A 17,379-nucleotide genomic window follows, 5' to 3' on the forward strand; every position below is an offset into this window, starting at 1 on the left:
ACAGAGATTTAGAGTCCTCATCATCTAATTTCAGTATCAGATTTATGAAGAAGTGCCTTACTGATTAAAATGACAGTAATGGGACATGAAAACGTTTTTGACATCTTGGTTTGTACTTTACCGAAAACTTGTCATTTTTAAAGACAGTCTGTGCATAATTGCAAAGCATTTTAATTTGTGCTTGAATTTCCAATATTACCATAATTCTGTTATGCTGCCTTGAGGAGCAGCCACAATCGTGCAGCAAATGATTTGCATAATTCAGAAGTCTTCTTTATTCATCCTCATTCCCTTAAATTTTATATTTTGTTTTGAGGACTGAAGTTTCTGGTCTTCTACATTTATGTATCAGCATCATATTATTATTGACTAAATTGTTTGTAAATTTGGTCATCAGCTAAAATCATGCATCCCAAAAATGAAGAGAGGGGTGTAGGTGCTGTTTAGATCTTGTTTTCATGATCATGACATGCTAAAGTTGTAATTTACATGAAACTCGATGCTTTCTGCCCATTTTTGCTGCTCACACCTCTTCTTTTTGTGATCTTGTCTCCCTTAGATCTGGTTTGCATTCGTCAATGGCTTCTCAGGGCAGATCCTGTTTGAACGCTGGTGCATCGGCTTGTACAATGTGGTGAGTATTTAAAAAAACCCAACTGACTCCTTTCTCCCATTGCTCTCTGAAGCTGAACGGATGTGCACCCCTAAAGTAATCTCCTTATTCCATAAGAAAGTCATCAACATCTTGAGAACTTTCTTCATTATTTATGGCCCGTAGTCAAGTCCATATTCCCTCTGTGCCCTAAACTATGCTCTGAATACGAAAGAACAACAACTTTGCTTGCCCCAAAGAGTATACTTAGCAGGGGCAGTTAGGTTTGAATGATCTAAGAAGAATAGGAAGAGTGGAGCAACAGCGCAGCAGACCGCTGATGTAGGGCGTCCCACAGGGCTCTATAATGGGACCACTCCTAATGAACTCATATTTCATATCTGTCATGAATTAAGTAGATGTAAAAAATGTGCATCTGCAAGTCTAATCTAAAAGACGTCTTTACGCCCAAAAGGATTCAAGCTGTAACCCTAAACTGTTTATGAAATTAACTCAATTAAATAAACAAAAATAAACCAGAGAAGTGTGAGGTGAACTTTTCCCACAATCCTGATTGGCCTCTAGTGGAAGTAATTTATGAGAGAGAGACTGTCAAGTGAGAAGAACATTTCCCCAGCCCTGCCTTTTGCATGCGTTTAATAACAAACCGCTGCCTTAGAAGCGGGGCTAGGAGCGGGTCCATTCTTTCAGTTCATCCAAAAACTGGAGGAATTCCACCGGCCCAGTGGGAGTCTGTCGGAGGCAGTGGACTGAATCCTCCCCTCAATGGAGATCTTCCCCGGCCTGGCTCTGAATAAGAAAGGAGCCCAGCGGAGCATGTCCTGTGGCCCACTGGTCCTGCACACTGACTCCCACTCCAGATGGGTCTGCAGGGAACTCGCACCAACTGACCCACTGAGCCCCCCAGCCATACAATACCATCACTCCTCTCTCAGCAGCTGCTATACAGAACAACATTACAACATGGCTGAGAAATTACACTTTAGCCAGGATTAAATACCTGATTCTTAGTCAAGAGCATCACAGATGGTCATTGGAGAAGGAGTTTGTATATGAAGAGGCTTAGAGCATGACAAATCAAAATAAGAAACCCAGATGGGTTTAAAGTTCACTGCTCTTTAATGATGTGAAGTAATGAGGGGTGAGTGCAGAGCAGAATGACGCAAATGCTTGTATGAATGCAGCATGTGGAGGCAGTGGCAAGAATGAAGACAGGCACTAACCATATGTTTGACACATTCAGAGATTAGATTCAGCTGCACTGGGCATGAAATTGCTAAAGATTTACACACAGACTGTGGCTTTGCTTTTATAAATATTTTTTTTAAATGTGAAGAGTTTGCTGAAACGTGAATGTTCAGTGCAGATTTATCTCTTTGTAAATGGTAAATGACAAGGTCTTTTAAAAGCTACCTTTAGGTCCTTTTGAAATTATTTTTCTACATGATAATCACCATTTCAACCAGATCAGAAATGTATATGTGTTCAGTTCACTGACTCAGTTCTTCATATTCTACACTGGTTTGGATTTGAGATATCTGCATGATTTTTGACTCTCTCTGCAGATCTTCACTGCTCTGCCTCCACTCACTCTGGGAATTTTTGAGCGCTCCTGCAGGAAAGAAAACATGCTGAAATATCCTGAACTCTACAAAACCTCCCAGAATGCCATGGGCTTTAACACCAAGGTAATATTCATCTTCATTTAATGCTCTTTATTTACTAAATTCAGAACCTTGAAGATAGAATATGTAGAATTTCTGCACTGAAATAATCTATATTAATTTAAAAAGTGACCATTCCTACGTTCTGTATATTTTTAATTGAGGTTTTATTGTATCTTAGATATTTCCTGAGGTTTTCAAAAAACAGGGATTTTTTAGATATATTTTTTGGGCATTTTATGCCTTTATATATAGAGGAGGGTATAGGATCGAGGTTGGAAAAAGGGATGAGAGAGTGGGGGAGAGACATGCAGGAAAGGAGCCCCTGGCTGGACTTGAACCCAGGCCTTTACCCCCACAGCATCTGCTCCCCAGTGTCTGCCAGTTCAATTACCTAAACTCACCTCTGTAACAGGGTGTCTGCTGGGTCACTGGTTCCCAACCTGGGTCTGGGACCCCACAGGGAGGGCGCCAAAGATCTTAGGAGGGGCGCAAGGCTTTGTCTGCTCTAAGGTTGCCAAAATTAGATTTGCAAATATTGACTTAAACCGCAATAAAGCAGTTATTCAGTAGTTTATACAAAGGTCTTTTGATGAGAAAAGCATGCATAGGCATTTTTAGGGTTTTATCAGTGACACAAAATCTATGTAGATTTCTGACAGCAGTGTGTCACTTTTTCTTCCCTCCTGGGCCCTGGGGGGCTCTGCTTTTCTTAGGTACATGTAGGAGGGGCTCCAAGGAAAAATGGTTGGGAAACACTGATATAAAGTATCAAAACTGGGTAAATACATTCAGCCTGAATTAATGCTTTTAAAAGTATTAAACAAGCTTAAATACAGGACTATAAGGACTTAAATCATGTTTTTTGTTATTTTATTTTATAGCCTAGTCATTTCAAGAGGTTGTAGGCTAGTTTTTCTGCATTTGTTTTCATATTCAGATTTTATCATATATTCAGTTACTTAGTTGTTGCTGATCAGCTGCAACAACAAAGTGACCATTGACACATCAATGCTCTTCAATCAGAATTAAAGATTAGATGTATCCTGAAATTACTTATTATACCTTAATTTTTCCTTTAGACCTGTGTAGGCTGTTCAACCACAGCTGTTATGACCTTGGGCAAACCTCGGAAATATGTACTTTTAGGTTGTAGTACAACTACTTAAAGGTCACTTTAGTAAAAATTAGGGCTGAGCATTTAATCGCAAATTAGATTAAATCCCAATATGGCCCGCTGCAATTTCCAAATCGCAGAAGGTGCTATATTTCTTTAACCTGAAATTTGTGTCAAAATACCAGTTTAAAACGTTTTTTTGCAGCAGAGATGTTATGCAATAATGCAAGTGCCAGTAGAAATAAGCTACAAAAAAAATTCCTACTGTCTTCATTTTTGTATGTTTCTGTTATTAAATATGAGAATGACATAAAAAAGAATTATCACTCATTTTAATACAACAGTTCATTTCCAATTTGAGTCAAAATCACAATTCAGTATTTTTGTTTAGCCCGTTTAATTGGATATTATGTTGGTTATAGTATAGAATAGCCTTATGCTTTTGTCAAATCACAACTGCAATATTGGGAAAAAATTGCACTTAGATATTTTTCCTAAATCATTCAGGCCTTGTAAAAATAAGAGCTTTCATTCAGCTACCTCATGGTATCATTTTTTTTTTCATTGCCTTATCTCAAAATGCTCGAGGAAAGCTAAATCTGCATACTACAGTAAAAATTCTACCAGCTTTTCTCTATTTTTGTCATGTTTTTGTGTCACTGTCAACCTGTTAGAAATTAAGATTTGGTTCGTCTTAAAATGCATCAAAAGGGTTTAAAAAAGTTCTTACAGGGAGGAGGTGGCCTAGTGGTTAAAGGCGCTCCCCATGTACGCGGGCAGCCCGGGTTCGAATCCGGCCTGGGGCCCTGCATATATTCTGTAACATGGACCCCCCCCCCCCCCCCACACACACACACACACACACACACACACACACACTCAGCAATCCCAGCAGGTTAAGACCAGCACCGCTCAGTGCCGCCCACCTCTGCAGCCTCTTTCTCAATACTAAATAAATAAAAATTTGCCATAATGAGGGAGAAATACACTTAAACAGACACTTCTGTGTTGGCGCTGGAAGCGGTCCCAGAATGCACATGTGCTCTGCCTACAGAGCACATGTAGGCAGTCAGGCAGTATCTGTCAATACCAGTATCATACCATTGATATAGTGCATCCCTACATTTGTCCATTTTCTCACGATTCGATGTACGACCCAGCTGCTTGCTTACTTGTTAGTGTGATCAACTGGGAGAAGGTCTTTAGAAACCAGTTGAAATGGGGCGTATCACCGCCTGCTGTAGCAGGGTTTGGTCCTCCTTCAGTCAGTAAATTGATCCCTGAATCGGGACAAGGACAGTAGTATGGGGTATACTGACGGATGAAAAGGTCAGATGTTCTTGCTTTTATAACTAATTATCATCACATTAATGACACAGATGCTCCTGTCATCCTTTTCTTTGGATCTGACATGTCTCCGGTCACAGTGACCTGGCAGCTGCAGCCAGTCCGGCTCCAGTCGCAGCATGGTTTGGCCTGGCATGACCTGCGCTGTCTGGTTCCAGGGGCTCATCGGTTCGCTCCCCCCTCCCCAGTAATAAAGACGTCTCACTCTTTCTCCACACTGAGACAGAGTCTTGGACCCTCCTCACAGGCGTGGTGACCTGGTTAGCGCTGCATGGAGGTGGATTAAAGACGGATTGGCCATGGCGGGCAGGGGCAGGGAAGGTCAGATGGGTCGGGGGTATGCAGTAAAAAGACACAGGGTGACAGAGGGCATAGAGAGAGTGTGCTGTCATTGTTTGACAGCGTTTGTTGCGGAAAATTATGCAATTTGTTTAAGCGGGGGAGATGTTTGTTCTCAGAGCGAGGCTGTCGGATTGAGTTTAGACCACACTGCATGTAAGATCACCCCTCTGGTTTTGGTAGTGCAGGATGACGCTGACAGCTTTCTGCTTTTCAGACTGAAGCACAAGACTGATAGTCAGACAGCTAACCTGTTTAAACAAACAAAGTCAACTCCTCCAAATCCTCGATAAAGTCTTTGGTTATGAAACTGTCTGAAATAACGTTAACTCTGTATGAGCTTCAGTAGCAGACATGACTAAGTGTTTATGACAGCAGGAAAGCAGCCTGTTTTGTACTTTTTGGAGTAGTTTTTAAAATTAGTCATTTTTATTTTACGTGAGTAAACTTTTTGGAAAGTTTTGCAATTTTTAAGCAGCAGGTCCAAGCTTCCTGTTGGCTACATAAAACTAGCTACTTTGTTTTACATGTTGTTTAAAAGCTCATAGTGAAAAAAGGAGCTCTTGAGTTGATGAATGAAAGTCTAATGTGATTGTTACTCATTATTCAGTGATTTACATTCATAATAAAAAAAAGGATTAATAGAAGCATTTTAGGTGCAAAACTTACAAGCTGTTAAAAAGTCAGTACCGTGTCCTGACTGTTTATAAAGAAGTTCACAGATTCTTTAGTCCAGTAGTTCCACTATTGGTTAGAGATTTATTCGTCCTTTAAACTGCTGAGTTATTCTTCCCAAGTGTTAGTTTAGTTCTGCTGCAGAGTAGACTTTTCCTCATTGACTTTTCCTTTTGCAGCATCCATTAAAGTTTTCCTGCCAGAAAAGCGTGGAGGAACTATGTGTCTGATAGTTAGGAGTAAATGAACCTCAATCTTGTTTGGGCCGTATTTTCCAGGCCTCATAAATGATGACTCGGCCAGGTCAGCAGGTTGTTTTTGCTGGCTTGTCCACTCTTTTCCCGAGATATTTTCCTTGCAGCTGGCCCGAGGCGAGGCGAGAAAATCCAGCAGGAATTTGGCCCCTCGAAGCCTGTCTTTTTGCTCGCCTGGCTCTTTTGTACACATCAGATACTGTCTTTGTGAATTAAAGCTGTTTGTGTTGAGGTGAGAGGAGGGAGTGACCGAGGGTGTTAGAGGCTCGAGGCGTGGCTTTTGCTGTGTCGCCTGTTCACGTTTAATCACATGTTCCTGATGCTTGAGTCACTCGAACAAACCATGCTCCCCTTTATGTGCAATCAGTTTTTACAGCGGTTTAACACCTTTCAGGTGGCACCTTTCCTCCTCTTATAATCATGGCTCTTTCTGACCGAGAAACAGGAAAGACTGAGTAGCCCTGGAAATATTTGGCTCCTTATTAATTACTTGCATTCATGCTTTTTCTTGGCAATTAGATGTTCCACAAAGGGCAGAATCTTTACAGGACAGACAGGCCATTCATCCGACAGAGATCCTTAGTAACTCGCTGGAGACGAGGAGAAGAAAGAGGGCAGGGTGACTGGAGGGGTGAAAGGGAGGATCCCACTGTGACAAATGATTATGAACATTTATTGATTTCATTAGCTTTCATTATTGAGGAGGGGGCTTTGAGTTTGTTTGAACCCCTGCAGAGTTTGGAGAGAGGGCTGAGCCTGTCAGTGGGAGGCTAATTGGAATTAGCGCTAAAGGATTTAGAAAAAAAAATACCTATTTGCGATAACTTTGGCACATTAGATATGGAACAATAAGGATTTTTGCACCTGCTTGACACCTGAATGTTTGCATAGTGTGTAAATATAACATCTTTGCTGCAAAAATAAAGTATTGCACTAATATTTTAACAAACAACTCAGGTAAAAGAAATATTGCACTTTGTGTGATTTCTAAATTTGGATTAATTGCTCAGCCTTAATTGGGAACAAATGTGATTTTAACATAACTTTGTCCAAGGTGGAGTGTCCTTTGGCCACTCTTCCCTCAGTGTGTTGGGTTTTGTGTACCCAGTGGGAGGGTGACGTAGTCCCAGGTGGGGGGGGCGCGTTAGGACTGTTTAGTCGATTGAGAAGGTGAAGAGGTCGTGTCATGGAGGCCAAGGTGTTTTATTAAAGCTCATAGTCCAGAACAGACAAACTCAGTGTCAGGATCCAAAAATGGGTCGCGAGCCATTTTTTTATGAAAAATACCTAAAAAAACAAAAACAAAACCCGTAATCAATATTCCTGCTTAGAATATTGGTTTGAGTGGTAAATAGATAATGCCAGAAACTAAAGCCCTAACATCTAGTGTATTATAGGTAAAGGTGAAAGAAAATTGGTTTTCAGTGTCGCAAACACAAGCTGGGAAGGCTCACCTTCACATCAGGGCCTCTGGCCTAGTTCGTCCTGCAAGCGTTGTGTGGTTCGGCAAGCCCAACATTTCTATCAGTTCAGTTTTTGTTCGGTTGGGATTTAACTAAAAAAACAATGACTAGTTTCATTCATATTAGCTGTAGAGTCCGAGTTGGCATCTTCTCCTCTCAGTGGCAGCGTTCCCCACTACCTAAGTCTTGTGACGTCATTTAAAGGTGACACAGTCGCAGCTTCGCACTGCTGTCCTGGTGCATTCAAGACGGTTGGACATTCCAACACAGCTTAATGTTTATTTCCCACATGAAGACCAGTCCAAAACAATTTACAAAGAAAAGAAAGGAAAGGGAGAGGTACTCTATAATGCTTATTCCTAACAGTGGTGTTCTTGAAATCCGGGTAAAATCTGTGGTTTTTTTGCTTCAGATGCGATGTAAAGAGCTGTCACTACATTCACTCCCCTCCCTCATAGTCATGTGACCACTGACACCTGCATGCGCCCTCAGCAATTCCTGATTCTGAATGACACTTGAAGACACAATATGTAAAATTTCTGCACTGAAATATCTTTATTAGGGCTGTCAAGATTAATTACAATCAATTAAGGTCCACAATTAAGGCACTAATTTTTTCAATCGTGATTAATCACATGATTTGTAGTCCCTTAACATACTTTGCTAAAGCCACATCAGCATTTCCCAGTTCACCACTGCTCCTTAATGTCTCATTTTACTTTAGTAGTCAGAAGACATCAGAACCTTGTGATTTCAAACATTTACCTTTTTACTGTTTCTTTATTTCCCTTTTTAATCCATAACAAGTTCCTTTGTCCATGGTTAAGTTCATGTCATAATCTCTGATTTACCTTAGAGCAGGTCTGTTTTCAAACAGGAAGTCAATTACATTTAATGTAAGACAGCAGAAAATCCAAAATGTACCAGAAACAGTTAAAAGTGCAAAATTGTGGAATTTTAAAAAGGGATAAACAGGGTGTGACTAATTATGATAAACTTAGGAAATTCTGAGATTAATCGGGATAAGGAATTTTAATATTTTGACAGCCCTAATCTGTATTCATTTAGAAAGTGACTATTCCTATGTTATATACAGTGCTTAACAAATTTATTAGACCACCACCCAAAGTAAGGTTTAAGCCACAGCTGCCCTAAATTAACAGCATTGATAATTACCAAAATCATTTTTTATGTTTCTGCAATGGTTAATACACCAATATGTAGAAGCTCTTTAACCCAAATGATGTTTTTATTGCTAAAATATAATTGTTATTGTTTTCTGTGAATTTTCAAATTTACTGATTTACAAAAAACTGAAAAAATAGTAAAGCACATTAATGTTTCTTGATTAATATGTCAAATTACAGTTATTTACTTGGATTCCTGAACAGAAGAATGATTTTTAAAGGTTGAATGTTATGCTTGATTCATTTCTGACTTCTCAGAGAAGCCCAGTGAGCCGGCTCAAATTTGGGTATAAAAAGGTGAATTCAGTTTCAAATTTCTCATTCCTGTTCAAAATGGTAAAACGTGGAGAGCTCAGTGAAAATGAAAGAGTCTGCATTAAAGCACTTCATGATGCTGGATGGTCTCTGAGACAAATATGACAGGTGGTCTAATGAATTTGTTAAACACTGTACATATCTATTGAGGTTTAACAGGATATATCTTATTATGGTGGCTGCCAGGTTGTGAGTTCAATCACCCAAAATCACCTTGCATAGAAGCCCCTACTCAGAATTTCCATTCAGGTCAGATCAGCACCACCCACAACCCAGCCTCCTTCTCAGTACTACTTCTAGTTTTCAGTGAAGGACTCTGTTCAATAATGGCACCTCATATGGCATATTTATTGAACAGAGAACAGACTTTTTGTTTTTGTTTATTACTTTTTTCTCTAATGAGGGAGAAATGCACTGAAAAAGGCAATACCGCATTTGTGCTGAAAGTGACACCATAGCGCATGCTCATCCTTGGATCCCAGAGCACATGTGCATTCTGGGACACTTAAACTGTTGTCACTTTCTTTAAGTTTAAAACTACAATGTGGGATTTGGGACAAAACTAACCTGCTGGGATTAAGTGCTGTCTACCGCATTGAAGTTTACTGCAATAAAGTATACTAACGCTACTATGTGATTTGCCACAACTTTTAGTTCAGCTCCTTTTTCTTCTTTTAAAATATTAGTAGTAGAGCCCGGCCAATTGATCGGCGGGCCAATTATAGTATATCACAGATTAATCAACAATACATCGGTTATCGGCTTTTTTTTAGCCCCCAATATCAGTATCGGCATCGGCCCCAAAAATCTCATATCGGTCGGGCTCTAATTAGTATTGATTTTATCCATACAGTACATAAAGTAACATTAGCTCACCCCACAGCAAAGGTAGGCCTACAAAATAAAGCAAGAAAAACTGTACTTGAGAGAGTTTTAGCCAAATAGTTACTGTAACTGGGTCACCTACAAACACTTAAACCAGACATTGAATAGTACACATAAGGGCTGTCACACAATCAAAGGTTTATAAATTGTGAATCCCAGAATTTCTGTGGTTGATCATGATTTTTTTTTAAAAATGTATTTTGAAATTCCACTTTTTTTGGTGGATTGAAGATTATAAGAAGAATTTAACCATGGAAAAGGAACTTGTTATGGATTAGAATGAACATAAGGGGACAGTAAAAATGTAAATGTCTAATATCACAAGATTCAGATGTCTTCCTGCTTGTTGTCCTAGCTGGCTGTGGGATTCTAAGGAGCAGTGGAGGACTTTTTTACATCACTGTGGCTGCAGGAAGACGTTCACGGAGACAACAAAGCATGCAATTAACTACATTTTAAAAGATTAATGCACTTATTGTGGATCCTAGTTAATCGTGATTAATGCGATTAATCTTGACAGCCTTTTTATGTATATTGGTTAAACTAATTAAAATAGCCTAATTAGTTAATTAGTTGTGGTGTATTAGCCTAAATGCATTAAAAAAAGTTCTACAAGGCTTAAAGATTAAATCTTGATGTTGAATTATTAGACTTAGTCATAGAGGTCCAAATATGAAAATAAATTAGAACTAAAGTCATAATAAATGTATTTAGTAATTTTTTGATATGTGGATGTTATGTCAGTTTACCAAAGTGTGGTCCAGGGCCCTCAAGTGGGCCCTGGAGGTACTGCAGGTAGGCCTTGCGTGGTCATTTGCAATAAATCAAAACCAGAAAAATGGAAAAGAATAATAAATCACATTTTAAATGACAATAAAATATTTGATTTCATGTTATTTTTCTAAGTCTCAGAAGTAAGAGACGGCAAGACATTTTATCTCAAGTCACCGTTTTTTTAAATTTCTATACATGGTGTTATGGTTTAACTGGTGTTGGATTAACTGGTGACACAGTTAACCATTCTACTATACCACTTGCTTCCAGTTTTTAAGCATTTTTGAGGTTCACGGGGTTCAGGGCCACAAAAAAGGCTGTGTTATGGTGATACATGATGTATTTTTGGAGGTTTGGATCCCAGGAAGAGTGCAGACTTCTCATCTGGGTCTTGAGTTTTAGAACTCCTGTTCTAGAGCAATCTTCTCTCTTAATGTACACTCCCATCCTCTCTTCTTACTCCTCTCTGGCTGAATCTTTGTCAGAGTATCAGAGGTAAAGCTAATAGTTATTCTAATGGTTACCCAGACCTTCACGAATCCCAAGAAATGTTAATGTCCAGGGTATCCAGTTTGTCTGGAATAAGCCTGGTTTTGTGTTGAACTGACAGGGTTGCTGAAGTTGTTGAAAAGTGCGTTTTTAAGTAAGTGAATACCTAACTTATCGTCTGCCAAGAACCCATGATTAAAAAGAAGCCAAAGATTAATTTTTTCTCTGTTTATGTTTTCCCCTCCGTCAGCCTTTTACTCTTCTGCAAATTTTGGCCTCTCAGAATTAACACCAGCGTCTGGGTCAGCATGGGGGGAGGGAGAGAAGGGGGCACGAATGTGGAGCAGGTTTTTGGCAGAATGGATTTCACGGCTGTTTCATGCTACATCGCCCATTAGTGTTTTGTTTGGCTCTGGCGTCGCATAATGTAAATTTGAAACAAGGTGGTTTTTGGAGTTGGAGTATTGATTTAAAGGACTCATCCAAAGTCTGCATGCTCACACATGCAGACCGCCGTCCACACGGCAATTTTCCAGGCTCTTAATAATTACCACGAAAACAGTTTAATCTCTGTCAGGCCTGTCAGTCTCCCTGCGTGTTTCTAGACTGATTTCAGCTTGTTTAAACCCTCCTGTCATTTATTTCTACACCGGTTAAAATTCTCACATGAAAGAGCTGCCGCCTAATGAACTGTAATGAGAGGAAACCCTCACGCTGCCAGCACACACTGTGTGTAAATGCTGTGTAATAGTCTTAATTTGGAGGTGATAACATGTATTTCTTAGTTTCTTTCCCTCAGAGCTTTTTGATTTAGTTCTTTTAGAGCAAACCTTAAAGTTGAAACCTGCATGCTGACATTTTCCCCCTGCCTTTCTGTGCTCGTACACACACTCAGCAGCTCCTCTCTCCCCTATAACACACACAGAGGATATACAACGTGTCTGTCAGCGGGGTGGCCATTCAGCAAGGAGGCCCCGACAAAACCGCCACTTAGCCCGGTGCTGGGCTGGCACAAAGGGCCCAGGTCACGGGTCACTTGGAAGGCTGGAGCTCCCCACACCCTTTTCTCATGCTTTTTTTTTCTCTCCCCCTCACTCTCTCTTCTTGGAATCTCCTGCCGCCTCCAACCCCCCACTCCTCTCTTCTTCCCCCTCCTCCTCCTCCTCCGTCCCTCTCCCTTCTCTTTTGCAGGTCTTCTGGGCCCATTGTCTGAACGGCCTCTTCCACTCCGTCATCCTCTTCTGGTTCCCCCTCAAAGCCTTCCAGCATGGTAAGTAGCTCCCAGAGACTCCAGCGCAGCTCCTCCACCGGCTCGATGGGATGAAGAGGGAGGACAGTGCAGCACACATACTTTGTCTTAATTAGTTCTCTCTTCAACCGTCCAGTCATGAATTGCAAACATGTGTGCGCTGCAGGAGGAGCGACGATCACTAACAAGCATACACTCGCGTTTGCAGCAGCTCGTGTTCTGCTAAAACACTTTTGCACAGTTATTCGTGTTTTCCTCATTTTTTATGAACACTACTCAGATATGAACTCCAGGTGAACATTTGGCCTCATTCAGCAACCTTTCTTAAGAGGAAATTTGTTTTTAAAGCTCTCTAACACAATTTCAGTGAAGATTCTGACATTCACCAAAGTTCTCTTCTCCTTCCTTTTTTTTTAGAAAATCTGAGAACACTCTGTCCAAAAATTTAAGAGCTGATATAACAGGAAAAAAGGTTTGATGTAGCAGTCAAATCAGACAAATAAGCATGACAAAATAATACATTACTTTAATTCTATTTTACTGCAATTCAACCTCTTTATGTAATCATGAAACATGTACAAATACAACACCTAAATATGGTCAGCTATTCATTTAAACATGCAGGGTTTGATCTTAGCTGATAATAAAAATAAATTAAATATTAAATTATGGGTATGAATTTAGCATGTGTGTAGAAGATTATCATCAGACACTTTAACTCATCTACATATGTTTTCTTATTACAGCATGATGTGTCATTTTTAACAGAAACACCGTCTGAAACAATCAGCCTCATTCACCAAAATCTTCCTAAAATTTTTCTTAGGGTTACAATTTTCTCTAAACCCTTAGAAGTCCACAGGCTGTTTCTGCCTTTATGTTTGAAATACTTTAAACTTTATACTACTTTTGACAATATAAACAACTTAGAAAATGTTTTCCACACTCATGTTTGGTGTAATTTTTTTCTGTGAAATCTCCCTTTAATAAACATGGAAACTATTTTTAACTTTAACTTACTGTGCTACATAGAGGCCGTCCAAAATACCCAATACAAAATGTTTTTTACAAAAACTGACATTTAAAATATCAGAAATAAGCAAATGTAGAATTACACTTAAAATTGGTAAAATTGCATTTATCAAGCTATGATTTATTGCTTTTACACATAATAAATATTTATATATAGGTGTTTATATCCGCTAAATAATGCTGTTAGAAATAGTTTTTGTACTTTCAGAGCATTGATCAATAACTGGTGGCCCAAGGACCATATCAGGGCCCCCAAAGCTTCCCATGTGGTCCCCATGGGATGATTATATTCATAAAAGGAAGGCAAAGAGGAAGACAAATCATGTTGTGGAATTTGGGATTTCTTTTACTTTGAAATCTCTCCAGCTTTTAGATCAGCTCCAAAAAGATCTTAACCTTGCAAAGCAGATGAATTCACCTGTTTCTGTGTTTCTCACTGGCAAATCCATCTTGCAAAGCACCCGTCTGAACCATTTGGGCCCAGTTAGAAAGTGACAGGACCAATCAGCAATGAGGGGCAGTACTTTCAGGCGCTGCAGAGTTATGACGTATGCAAGCAGTGAGAAGAGGCCGGTGCAATTATGGCAGAAGAGATTAGCGTGGATGCTGCTCAAGTGCCATTTTTATCAGAACTTGATGACATTTCTTCGTGAAAAGAAGAACAGCAGTGAGTTATTTTCTTTAAAAAAAACAACAAAAGTCGAGTACTGACATGTCTACAGTTGCTGTGGTTCACGTTATGCAGTTCTCTATGGAGTGTATTTGTCGGTAGCTGCTATGTCACGTGTTTTGTTGCTCTGGTTGGCCCGTAAAGATGTGACAGACAGAGCGTTCATCCAATCACCCTCCAAGTTTTTTTTCAAAGGCTCTGCCCTTTCCCAAACACCGTCCATGTAAGGTTTACCAGATGGATGTGTGAAACAAATCCATCTGGCATGTCAGGCTACGTTATAGCAGCATCCACGCTAATGTCTTCCACCATAATTGCACTGGTCTCTTGTTGCTGCTTGCTTACGTTACGACTCCGCCGCCCCCGAAAGTACTGCCCCCTGTTGCTGATTGGTCCTGTCACTTTCTAACCAGGCCCAAACAGTTCAGACGTGAGCTTTGCAAGATGGATTTAGCAGTGAGAAACATGGAAACGGGCGACCCCATCTGCTTTGCAAGATTTAAACAATGCCTGTTAGAAATATTTTTGTACCCAAGTAAATTATACTTGACCATATCTATGTGTTTCTTTTTTATGCATATTACTTTATTTATATAAAAGTGTTAAATGTATTTTAAAAATGCAGTAAAATAGAATTAAAATCCCATTTTATTGCATCATATTTTATCAGTTATATTTTAGGGCTGATGAGTGCTAAATCAAACATTTGACCCTGCCATACAGGCACTCAAATGTTGGTCAGAGTGTTCTGGAGAGTTCTGAGGGTTGTTTTTTAAGTTAAGAGCAAATAAGGGAGAAGAAAACTGTGGTGAAAATCAGAATCTTCTTTAAAACTGCTTAAGAGGGTTTTAAGAACAAATTTCCTCTTAAGAACAGTCATGGTATGAGGCCCAGTGGTCACTTTCTTTGTGTGTGCAGCTCCATTTAACTTGCAGAAACTTTATTTATCCATGTTCATGCGCATTAAGATGCAGGGTTTCTGCGTGTGCGCGGGAAGAGAATAGGGATCTTTGAGTCTGTAAGTCCTGGCTGGCCAGAGTAAGAGACCACACAAGCTTGGGCCTGCTCTCCAAACAAAGGCGCCAAGCCCCTTCACTCTGACTGACAGGCTGTCAGCAAAGCTTCAATGCACACAAGACATGTGACCAACCGGAAGTAGAGGGAGAGGGGAGCTTCTCGTTCCCTCTGTACTGGCAGTCGAACAATGTTGATATTTTAGCCTCAGCCAAAATCCACGTGGGCTGTTTGGAGCAATATGTCTCTTGGATTCAATTTCCTTTTGATTAATTTAGGAACTTCTTTTAACCACTGTTTTAGGAAAATTTTCTTAATCTGGTGAAACAGAAGGATAATTAACCCTTTTCCAGCCCTGTTCTTTATATTTCATCAGTGAATTAGTGTCTTTTTTTTGCTGAACACCATGAGTAATACAAACCAGCTCTGCTCTGCAGTCTTATGGCTGGATTTACGTAAAGAAAACTCTTTCCTAATAGTTGCAAAAGGGGGAATTAACATTCCATCCTCTCTCAAAAGGCGTTAATGGAAGGAGCGTTTCCCTGGGTTTTTTCATTTCAGGCCTCAGCGTCTGAACTCTGAGGGCTTGATTCACTAGTAATGGATTAGGGCATCATTTACTCCTGCTGCCTGCTTCAAGGTCTAATTCTCTAGACATACAGTAAAGCACTAATGATAATCTCAGAACACAAGCCAGTGGATAAACTCATTATAACTGTGGGCAGTATCCATCCATCCTTTTTCTTCAGTAACATTTTCCAGCTCCTCCTGGGGGATTCCGGGGCGTTCCCAGGTCAGATGAGATATGTAGTCCCTCCAGCAAGTTCTGGGTGTACACTGGGGTCTCCTTCCAGTTGGACGTGCCTGGAAATCTTCCACAGCGAGGCGACCAGGAGGCATCCTGATCAGATGCCTGAAACAGTAGCGACTCTACTTTGAGATCCTTCCAGATGTCCGAGCTCCTCACCCTATCTCTAAGGCTGAGCCCAGACACCCTCCTAAGAAATCTCATTTTGATCACTTGAACCTGCGATCTTATTCTGTTGGTCATTACTCAGAGTTCACTACCATAGGTGAGGGTTGGGATGAAGATCAGCCGGTAAATTAAGAATTTTGCCTCTTTATCCCAACGGTGCGGTACAACCCCTGCAATACTGCAGATGCTGCACCAATCCACCTGTCGGTCTTGCAGTCCCTTCTACCCTCGCACATGAGCAAGACCCCAAGGTACTTGAACTCCTTCACTTGTGGCAAAGACTGACTCCTCACCTGGAGGGAGCATTCACTGTTTTCAAGCAGAGGACCATGGCCTCGGACTTGGAGGTGCGTACCTTCATCTCAAAAGCCACAAACCTTCCCAGCGCCTACAGATACCAACGAAACCACATCATCTGCAAAAAGCAGACATGCAGACATACTATTCAACGCGAGAATTGTGAGGAAACTTAAAATTTCTTACCATGCTGTTAACTACTCCTTTCAGAGAGCAGCACAAACCAGCTCTAACATGGACAGAAAAACGAGTGGCAGGCCAGAAAGAATAGCCAAGAAAAGCCATATCTAAGACTGGCCAATAAAAGGAGAAGGCTGAGATGGGCTGGAGAGCAGAGACATTGGACACTGGAAGACTGGAAGAAGGTGCTGTGGATAGATGAGTCTAAGTTTGAGGTCTTTGGATCAAACAGAAAAACATTTGTGAGATGCAGAACAAATGAAAAGATGCAGGAACAGTGCTTAAAATCACCAGTCATGCATGGTGGAGGCAGCGTGATGGTATGGGGTGGTTGGGTGGTGGTAGAGTAGGAGATTTGTAAAGAGTGGAAGGGACCTTGAGGAAGGGCATCAATCACAAGATTTTGCATTTCGCACCATGCCATACCCTGTGGATAGTACTTGCTTGGGGCCGGTTTCATCCTACAACAGGATAATGCCCCAAAACCCACCTCCAAAATGTCTACGAAAGTTTTTTTTTTTTTTTTTTTTTTTTTTATGACAGCGAAGTTTAAAGAATGCATTTATTATTTCCGGGGTTGCATGGTGGCATAGGGGTTAGTGCTGTTTCCCCTACAGCAAAAAGGTTCTCCCCATGCATGCGTGGCTTCTCTCCGGTTTCTCTAGCTTCCTCCCACCACCAAAGATATGCTTGTTAGGTTAATTGGTGACTCTAAATTGGCCGTAGGTGTGAGTGTGAGCATGCTCTCTATATGTCAGCCCTTTGATTGACTGGCAACCAGCTCAGGGTGTACGCCGCCTCTCGCCTGATAAGCTGGGATAGGCTCCAGATCCAGTGAT

General features: G+C 40.6%; 1 protein-coding gene across 5 annotated transcripts in view; it reads left to right on the forward strand.

Annotated features, from left to right (window-relative positions):
- Positions 1 to 17,379, forward strand: part of LOC121516250 (phospholipid-transporting ATPase IA) — a 215,726-nt gene that overhangs the window by 166,741 nt on the left and 31,606 nt on the right. For all 5 annotated transcript variants that reach the window (XM_041797431.1, XM_041797433.1, XM_041797432.1 and 2 more), the window contains 3 exons: positions 560 to 634; positions 2,179 to 2,301; positions 12,314 to 12,392. In XM_041797431.1, the coding sequence (XP_041653365.1) occupies positions 560 to 634; positions 2,179 to 2,301; positions 12,314 to 12,392 (277 nt within the window). The remainder of the gene's footprint in view (positions 1 to 559; positions 635 to 2,178; positions 2,302 to 12,313; positions 12,393 to 17,379) is intronic.

Source organism: Cheilinus undulatus, linkage group 10 (assembly GCF_018320785.1).
Source record: "Cheilinus undulatus linkage group 10, ASM1832078v1, whole genome shotgun sequence".
Classification (NCBI taxonomy): Eukaryota; Metazoa; Chordata; class Actinopteri; order Labriformes; family Labridae; genus Cheilinus; species Cheilinus undulatus.